This window comes from Oncorhynchus masou, chromosome 23 (genome assembly GCF_036934945.1).
Source record: "Oncorhynchus masou masou isolate Uvic2021 chromosome 23, UVic_Omas_1.1, whole genome shotgun sequence".
Classification (NCBI taxonomy): domain Eukaryota; kingdom Metazoa; phylum Chordata; class Actinopteri; order Salmoniformes; family Salmonidae; genus Oncorhynchus; species Oncorhynchus masou.
The window spans coordinates 10,632,599-10,643,348 of NC_088234.1; the positions used below are offsets into that span (position 1 = coordinate 10,632,599).

Below are 10,750 nucleotides of genomic sequence, written 5' to 3' on the forward strand. Positions count from 1 at the left end.
CAAACAGACACCAGGAAAACCTCTATGTGGGCTACCTCTCAAACAGACACCAGGAAAACCTCTATGTGGGCTACCTCTCAAACAGACACCAGGAAAACCTCTATGTGGGCTACCACTCAAAACAGACACCAGGAAAACTTCTTGGCTCTACACCAACCTTTCTCTACCTGTTGTCTACAACCCTCGCTATATCCCAACTTATTTTGTATACATTTGCCTGACCTGTGGTCCATATTCACTGTAGACAGGCTGGTTAGGCTAGAGGTCTGATGATTGATGTTGCATATACGCCACCTTCCCAGAAACTCTGATGTCTGAGCCAAGCAGATTACAGCAATCAATCAACGTACAGCACAGACTAGCAGCTCAACCTCATATCATAAAATTAATATCTGACAGGACAATAGCTGATTCTCTGTGAACTCGAAACTCATCAGGGACTTGAAACATAAGCTTGCTGCTTGTTATGTGATTACAGTAAACTACTGTAGTCAATAAGCTAAGTACAAACACCTGATCAACAGTTGTTGATGGCGTAAAATGAATCAGTGCCATTTTAACAGAATGGAAATGTAATAGAATACAATAACAATGTAATGGAATACAATAACAATGGAATGGAATGCAAGAACAATGTAATTGAATACAATAACAATGTAATAAAATACAAGAACAATGTCATAGAATACAAGAACAATAGAATAGAATACAATAACAATGTAACAGAATACAAGAACAATGTAATAGAATACAAGAACAATGTAATAGAATGCAAGAATACACATCAATATTCATGTCACTATACACATCAATACACAATATACACATCACTATACATTATACACATCAATATTCACATCTATATACACTATATACATCACTATTCACATCTATATACACTATACACATCAATATTCACATCTATATACACTAGACACATCAATATTCACATCTATATACACTATACACATCAATATTCACATCTATATACACATCAATATTAACATCTATATACACATCAATATTCACATCTATATACACATCAATATTCACATCTATATACACTATACACATCTATATACACTATACACATCAATATTCACATCTATATACACTAGACACATCAATATTCACATCTATATACACTATACCCATCAATATTCACATCTATATACACTATACACATCTATATACACTATACACATCTATATACACTATACACATCAATATTCACATCTATATACACTATACACATCAATATTCACATCTATATACACTATACACATCAATATTCACATCTATATACACTATACACATCAATATTCACATCTATATGCACTATACACATCAATATTCACATCTATATACACATCAATATTCACATCTATATACACATCAATATTCACATCTATATACACTATACACATCTATATACACTATACACATCAATATTCACATCTATATACACTAGACACATCAATATTCACATCTATATATACTATACACGTCAATATTCACATCTATATACACTATACACATCTATATACACTATACACATCAATATTCACATCTATATACACTATACACATCTATATACACTATACACATCTATATACACTATACACATCAATATTCACATCTATATACACATCAATATTCACATCTATATACACATCAATATTCACATCTATATACACTATACACATCTATATACACTAGACACATCAATATTCACATCTATATACACTATACACATCAATATTCACATCTATATACACTAGACACATCAATATTCACATCTATATACACATCAATATTCACATCTATATACACTATACACATCAATATTTACATCTATATACACTATACACATCTATATACACTATACACATCAATATTCACATCTATATACACTATACACATCAATATTCACATCTATATACACATCAATATTCACATCTATATACACTATACACATCTATATACACTATACACATCTATATACACTATACACATCAATATTCACATCTATATACACTATACACATCAATATTCACATCTATATACACTATACACATCAATATTCACATCTATATACACATCAATATTCACATCTATATACACATCAATATTCACATCTATATACACATCACTACAAGAAAAGTAAAAGACAATCATAGAAAATAATCATAATTTTCAGTAAAAGGTGAAATCACATTCCTTTCCTTTCCCTCTCACTTGTATGTCTCTTTGCAGGCTGCAAACAAGATGGATCTCGGCCACCTTGGTAGTTTGGATGAAACTGAAGAACGGACCTGAATGTTCATTTTGAAGGACTTATTATCAAACTTGATCATACCTTATTTAACACAATTATACGCTATTATACATAATAACAAGCAGCAAGTTTCAGTTTCGTACCATAATTCATCCATAATGACTTCGTATGTCTGTCTGTCATTCTCTCTCTCTCTCCCTCTGTCTGTTTATATCTGTCTCTCTCTCTCTTTCTCTCAGTCTGTCTTTTTGTTTACGTCGACCTGTCTCTGTCTCTCTCTCCCTCCGTTCTCTCTGCCAGAACACCCATCACCTTACATCATCAGTTAGATTAGACTACATTATAAAGAAATGTCTGTGTCAGCATGATATGGATATCAGATTTACTGTGTTGCAATCAATATGTTCTATAATCTGATTAAATGTTATGACCATGTTCATTACTTTGTGTTATGTATAATGGTTAAATGGTGTTGGTCTTTGGAAGCCGAACTCTGGTTTATAGTCAGCCTATAGCTATTTAGATCAAACTCGTGTTGCACAAAATTGCATTCAGCCTACCTTTCAAAACCTATATTATCCAGATTACAGACTATACTTTTGCTGCAAAAGTTTTGCTGTTATACTGTGGTTATGAAGTGGCGACCTTAAACTGTTAGGCACTACGTGATTTGTCTATAAATACTCTAACACAAATAACATGCTTGGCCACTGTTGCTAGAGAGACATTTAACCATATTACATTTTGCGTAATGTATGCACAAGGAAAATCCATAGGTCACACCATTTCCCGACACTGTAAAATCCTGCGTAAAGTTCATCCACACAGGGCTGGAATATCGTCAACAAGTTTCATCAAGAAGTTTGTGTTGCATGTAAATGTCCGCGGCAAAGCCAACTGTCTGCGGCCAAGAAAACACTCCTCTCCCTTCATCCCGTTTCCTTCATTGCCCAATCCCCTGAACAAAAACAAACTCCTTACCTGTGATATCGACATATTCAGGTAGACGAACAGACCTGTAGTAGAAGCAATCTGTAGAACGACTACCACAATCACCACCATAGCGACCCACATCTTGGACGGCGCGGCATCGCGACGCGTGTTTGCCGCTGCCGTCGTGGCCGGGACCATCATATACGTGGTGGATTCGCTGCTGACGCTTCTGAAGTAATCTTGCTGCTGCTGTAGACTGTTTGGCGTAGCCATAGTGGCATTCCCGACGCATGAGTATCCTTTAAAAAAAACACAACAAAGAAGTCGCTGACCGGACGGGTAAATTAAATCAATGTCTTATGCTAAACGAGTGTGTCTCCTGCTATTCCGATTCCGAAAGAGTCCTTCCATTCAGTTTTGAGTGGGAGGAGAAATCAGGGTAAAACTCCTATTCCTTCCTCTTTGGCACGATGACTGCTGTGCAAGGCGAGTTGAGAAAGAAAGTTGTCTGGGGCAAGCCACGTTCCGGCGAGATAGAGATAGAGAGAGAGAGAGAGAGAGAGAGAGATAGAGAGAGAGAGAGAGAGAGAGAGAGAGATAGAGAGAGAGAGAGAGATAGAGAGAGAGAGAGAGATAGAGAGAGAGAGAGAGAGAGAGAGAGATAGAGAGAGAGAGAGAGAGATAGAGAGAGAGAGATAGAGAGAGAGAGAGAGAGAGAGAGAGATAGAGAGAGAGAGAGAGAGAGAGAGAGAGAGAGAGAGAGAGAGAGAGAGAGAGAGAGAGAGAGAGAGAGAGAGAGAGAGAGAGAGAGAGAGAGAGAGAGAGAGAGATAGAGAGAGAGAGAGAGAGAGAGAGAGAGAGAGAGAGAGAGAGAGAGAGAGAGAGAGAGAGAGAGAGAGAGAGCGGCAGAGAAAGTGCAGAGTGCAGACTAAGGAAGAGAGAGATAGAGATTTTAAATGTCTTCATTCTTTTGGAACTTCTGTGAGTGCAATGTTTACTGTTCATTTTTTATTGTTTATCTCACTTTGTTTATTATCTACTTCACTTGCTTTGGCAACGTTAACATATGTTTCCCATGCCAATGAAGCCCTTAAATTGAATCAAATTGAGAGAGAGCGGGAGAGAGAGAGAGTCATGCCAGTGCTCTAAACAGAATTGGACGAGGGAGGACAAATATTTAGCCAACACTCTGCTGGTTATTAATGTGGAAAACTTGCCTTGATTAAATAAGTGAACTTTCCAGAAAACATTACACGCCACCCGGTTGATAAAAGCTTATATATTATTGTTAGTAGGTGGAAATATGCATTTGAAATACAGGGGTTTTGTTTTTTACACATGGTCATTTAAAAGTGTGTTTTTTTTCATCTAACATTGATTTATCTGTCAAGATGATACGTTTAGGCCATGTACAACTAAAAGGAAACATTTACAGGAAAATAAACGTCTTTCATCACAAACACATGAACTCTCAATGAAGATATGGAGTTGCATTTGAAAGCACTGATAAAGTTGGGAACAGAGAAGTGACTGCTTTTAGTGGTATTGAAGTTTACATACACTTAGGTTGGAGTCATTAACACTAGTTTACATACAGTGCCTTGCGAAAGTATTCGGCCCCCTTGAACTTTGCAACCTTTTGCCACATTTCAGGCTTCAAACATAAAGATATAAAACTGTATTTTTTTGTGAAGAATCAACAACAAGTGGGACACAATCATGAAGTGGAACGACATTTATTGGATATTTCAAACTTTTTTAACAAATCTAAAACTGAAAAATTGGGCGTGCAAAATTATTCAGGCCCTTTACTTTCAGTGCAGCAAACTCTCTCCAGAAGTTCAGTGAGGATCTCTGAATGATCCAATGTTGACCTAAATGACTAATGATGATAAATACAATCCACCTGTGTGTAATCAAGTCTCCGTATAAATGCACCTGCACTGTGATAGTCTCGGAGGTCCGTTAAAAGCGCAAAGAGCATCATGAAGAACAAGGAACACACCAGGCAGGTCCGAGATACTGTTGTGAAGATGTTTAAAGCCGGATTTGGATACAAAAAGATTTCCCAAGCTTTAAACATCCCAAGGAGCACTGTGCAAGCGATAATATTGAAATGGAAGGAGTATCAGACCACTGCAAATCTACCAAGACCTGGCCGTCCCTCTAAACTTTCAGCTCAAACAAGGAGAAGACTGATCAGAGATACAGCCAAGAGGCCCATGATCACTCTGGATGAACTGCAGAGATCTACAGCTGAGGTGGGAGACTCTGTCCATAGGACAACAATCAGTCGTATATTGCACAAATCTGGCCTTTATGGAAGAGTGGCAAGAAGAAAGCCATTTCTTAAAGATATCCATAAAAAGTGTCATTTAAAGTTTGCCACAAGCCACCTGGGAGACACACCAAACATGTGGAAGAAGGTGCTCTGGTCAGATGAAACCAAAATTGAACTTTTTGGCAACAATGCAAAAAGTTATATTTGGCGTAAAAGCAACACAGCTCATCACCCTGAACCCACCATACCCACTGTCAAACATGGTGGTGGCAGCATCATGGTTTGGGCCTGCTTTTCTTCAGCAGGGACAGGGAAGATGGTTAAAATTGATGGGAAGATGGATGGAGCCAAATATAGGACCATTCTGGAAGAAAACCTGATGGAGTCTGCAAAAGACCTGAGACTGGGACGGAGATTTGTCTTTCAACAAGACAATGATCCAAAACATAAAGCATAATCTACAATGGAATGGTTCAAAAATAAACATATCCAGGTGTTAGAATGGCCAAGTCAAAGTCCAGACCTGATTCCAATCGAGAATCTGTGGAAAGAACTAAAAACTGCTGTTCACAAATGCTCTCCATCCAACCTCACTGAGCTAGAGCTGTTTTGCAAGGAGGAATGGGAAAAAAATTCAGTCTCTCGATGTGCAAAACTGATAGAGACATACCCCAAGCGACTTACAGCTGTAATCGCAGCAAAAGGTGGCGTTACAAAGTATTAACTTAAGGGGGCTGAATAATTTTGCACGCCCAATTTTTCAGTTTTTGATTTGTTAAAAAAGTTTGAAATATCCAATAAATGTTGTTCCACTTCATGATTGTGTCCCACTTGTTGTTGATTCTTCACAAAAAAATACAGTTTTATATCTTTATGTTGAAGCTTGAAATGTGGCATAAGGTCGCAAAGTTCACGGGGGCCGAATACTTTTGCAAGGCACTGTACACTTAGGTTGGAGTCATTAAAACTAGTTTACATACACTAAGGTTAGAGCCATTAAAACTAGTTTACATACACTTAGTGTCACACCCTGACCATAGTTTGCTTTGTATGTTTCTATGTTTTGTTTGGTCAGGGTGTGATATGAGTGGGCATTCTATGTTACATGTCTAGTTTGTCTAGTTCTATGTTTGGCCTGATATGGTTCTCAATCAGAGGCATGTGTTCGTCATTGTCTCTGGTTGGGAACCATATTTAGGTAGCCTGTTGGGTTTTGTGGGTGATTGTTCCTGTTCCTGTCTTGTGTTAGTTTGCACCAGTTTAGGCTGTTTTGGTTTTCATGTTACGTTGAATGTTTTTGTATTGATTCGTGTTTCCATTGTTTCATTAAACATGAATCTCAGTAGCCACGCCGCATTTCGGTCCGACTCTCCCTCACCTATAGAAAACCGTTACAGAATCACCCACCACAACAGGACCAAGCGGCGTGGTGACAGGCAGCGGCAGCAGGAGCTACGAAGTCTGGAGTATACGACTTGGGAGGAAATAGACAGGTGGGCGGTCGACCTAGGGAGAGTGCCGAAGCCCGCCTGGGATTCGCTGGAGCAGTGCGAAGAGGGTTACAGGAGAATGGAGTTGGAGAAACAAGCACGGCGACACGGATGGAAGCCTGAGAGTCAGCCCCAAAAATGTATTTGGGGGGCTCACAGGAAGTATGGCGAAGCCAGGTAGGAGACCTCAACTTCCTGTGGTTACCGGGGGGCTAGAGAGACCGGGCCGGCACCGTGTTATGCTGTGAAGCGCACGGTGTCCCCAGTGCGGGTGCATAGCAAGGTGCTATACATTCCAGCTCCGCGTATCGGCCGGGCTAGAGTGGGCATCGAGCCAAGTGCCATGAAGCCGGCTCTACGCATCTGGTCTCCAGTGCGTCTCCTTGTGCCGGCTTACATGGCACCAGCCTTGCGCATGGTGTCCCCGGGTTCGCCTGCATAGCCCAGTGCGGGCTATTCCACCTTGCCACACAAGCAGGGCGACCGGGAACATTCAACCGGGTAAGGTTGGGCAGGCTCGATGCTCAAGAGCTCCAGTGCGCCTGCACGGTCCGGTCTATCCGTCACCACCTCCGCACCAGCCCTCCGGTGGCAGCCCCCCGCACCAGGCTGTCTCTCCGGCTAATCCGTACAGGTGCTCCCGCCTGTCCGGTGCTGCTGCCGGAGTCTCCCGCCTGTCCGGCGCTGCTGCCGGAGTCTCCCGCCTGTCCCCGCCGCTGCAAGAGCCCCTCTGAAGAGCCCCTCTTCCCAGAGCTGCCAGAGCCTCTCTGCCCAAAGCTGCCAGAGCCCCTCTGCCCAGAGCTGCCAGAGCCCCTCTGCCCAGAGCTGCCACAGCCCCTCTGCCTAGAGCTGCCAGACCCCCTCTGCCCTCTGCCCCCCGCACCAGGCCTGTCCGGAGCCGCCAGAGTCTCCCGCCTGTCCGGAGCCGCCAGAGTCTCCTGCCTGTCCGGAGCCGCCAGAGTCTCCCGCCTGTCCGGAGCCGCCAGAGTCTCCCGCCTGTCCGGAGGCGCCAGAGTCTCCCGCCTGTCCGGAGCCGCCAGAGTCTCCCGCCTGTCCGGAGCCGCCAGAGTCTCCCGCCTGTCCGGAGCCGCCAGAGTCGCCAGCCAGCCAGGAGCCGCCAGAGCCGCCAGCCAGGCAGGAGCCGCCAGAGCTGCCAGCCAGGAGCTGCCAGAGCCGTCAGTCAGTACTGAGCTACCCTTCAGTCCTGAGCTGCCCCTCAGTCCCGAGCTGCCCCTCAGTCCCCAGCTGCCCCTCAGTCCCCAGCTGCCCCTCAGTCCCCAGCTGCCCCTCAGTCCCGAGCTGCCCCTCAGTCCCCAGCTGCCCCTCAGTCCCGAGCTGCCCCTCAGTCCCCAGCTGCCCCTCAGTACCGAGCTGCCCAACAGTCCCGAGCTGCCCCTCTGTCTGGAGCTGCCCCTCAGTCCCCAGCTGCCCCTCAGTCCTGAGCTGCCCCTCTGTCCAGTGGGGCCTTTAGTAAGGTTGCCAGTCCAAGGTCGGTGGCGAGGGTCGCCGTTCCTAGGAGGCCACAGAAGCGGACTAAGACTATGATGGAGTGGGGTCCACATCCAGCACCAGAGCCGCCACCACTGACAGATGCCCACACAGACCCTCCCCTATAGGTTCAAGTTTTGTGGCCGGGGTCCGCACCTTGGGCGGGGGGGTACTGTCACGCCCTGACCATAGTTTGCTTTGTATGTTTATAGGTTTTGTTTGGTCAGGGTGTGATCTGAGTGGGCATTTTATGTTGTATGTCTAGTTTGTCTGTTTCTGTGTTTGGCCTGATGTTGTGGGTTGTGGGTGACTGTCTATGTTAGTTGCTTGTGTCAGCACATTTCGTATATAGCCTCACGGTCGTTGTTCATTTATTGTTTTGTTCAGTTTACTTTGTGTTTTCGTCATCCATTAAAATGATGCATTCACACCACGCTGCGCTTTGGTCCACTTCTTACCCACGATCGTGACACCTCCCTTCAAACTCACTGCCTCTTTGCTTGACATCATAGGAAAATCAAAAGAAATCAGCCAAGACCTCAAAAAAAAATTGTAGAGCTCCACAAGTCTGGTTCATCCTTGGGAGCAATTTCCAAACGCCTGAAGGTACGTTCATCAAATCAAATCAAATCAAATTTATTTATATAGCCCTTCGTACATCAGCTGATATCTCAAAGTGCTGTACAGAAACCCAGCCTAAAACCCCAAACAGCAAGCAATGCAGGTGTAGAAGCACGGTGGTTAGGAAAAACTCCCTCGAAAGGCCAAAACCTAGGAAGAAACCTACAGAGGAACCAGGGTATGTGGGGTGGCCAGTCCTCTTCTGGCTGTGCCGGGTAGAGATTATAACAGAACATGGCCAAGATGTTCAAATGTTCATAAATGACCAGCATGGTCGAATAATAATAAGGCAGAACAGTTGAAACTAGAGCAGCAGCATGGCCAGGTGGACTGGGGACAGCAAGGAGTCATCATGTCAGGTAGTCCTGGGGCATGGTCCTAGGGCTCAGGTCCTCCGAGAGAGAGAAAGAAAGAGAATTAGAGAGAGCATATGTGGGGTGGCCAGTCCTCTTCCGGCTGTGCCGGGTGGAGATTATAACAGAACATGGCCAAGATGTTCAAATGTTCATAAATGACCAGCATGGTCCTGGGGCATGGGGCATGGTCCTAGGGCTCAGGTCCTCCGAGAGAGAGAAAGAGAGAGAGAGGAGAGAATTAGAGAACGCACACTTAGATTCACACAGGACACCAAATTGGACAGGAGAAGTAGTCCAGATATAACAAACTGACCCCAGCCCCCCGACACATAAACTACTGCAGCATAAATACTGGAGGCTGAGACAGGAGGGGTCAGAAGACACTGTGGCCCCATCCGAGGACACCCCCGGGCAGGGCCAAACAGGAAGGATATAACCCCACCCACTTTGCCAAAGCACAGCTCCCACACCACTAAAGGGATATCTTCAACCACCAACTTACCATCCTGAGACAAAGCTAAGTATAGCCCACAAAGATCTCCGCCATGGCACAACCCAAGGGGGGGCGCCAACCCAGACAGGATGACCACATCAGTGAATCAACCCACTCAGGTGACGTTCATCTGTACAAACAATAGTACGCAAGTATAAACACCATGGGACCACGCAGCCGTCATACCGCCCAGGAAAGAGACGTGTTCTGTCTCCTAGAGATGAATGTACTTTGGTCTGAAAAGGGAAAATCAATCCCAGAACAACGGACCTTGTGAAGATGCTGGAGGAAACAGGTACAAAAGTATCTATATCCACAGTAAAACGAGTCCTCTATCGACATAACCTGAAATGCCGTCAGCAAGGAAGAAGCCCCTGCTCCAAAACCGCCATTAAAAAGCCAGACTACGGTTTGCAACTGCACATGGGGACAAAGATCGAACTTTTTGGAGAAACGACCTCTTGTCTGATGATACAAAAATCGAACTGTTTGGCCATAATGACCATTATTATGTTTGGAGGAAAAAGGGGGAGGCTTGCAAGCCGAAGAACACCATCCCATCCGTGAAGCACGGGGGTGGAAGCATCATGTTGTGGGGGTGCTTTACTGCAGGAGGGACTGCTGCACTTCACAAAATAGATGGCATCATGAGGATGGAAAATGATGTGGATATATTGAAGCAACATCTCAAGATATCAGTCAGGAAGTTCACAAATGGGTCTTCCAAATGAACAATGACCCCAAGCATTCTTCCAAAGTTGTGGCAAAATGGCTTAAGGACAACAAAGTCAAGGTATTGGAGGTGCCATC

General features: G+C 44.0%; 1 protein-coding gene across 1 annotated transcript in view; it reads right to left on the reverse strand.

The window, feature by feature from the left end:
- The window catches only part of LOC135510295 (tumor necrosis factor ligand superfamily member 10-like), a 72,391-nt gene extending 68,669 nt beyond the window's left edge, over positions 1–3,722 (reverse strand). Inside the window, exon 1 of the mRNA XM_064931110.1 lies at positions 3,260–3,722. Within this exon, the coding sequence (XP_064787182.1) occupies positions 3,260–3,484 (225 nt within the window). The 5' untranslated portion in view covers positions 3,485–3,722. The remainder of the gene's footprint in view (positions 1–3,259) is intronic.
- Positions 3,723–10,750: the final 7,028 nt, after the last annotated feature.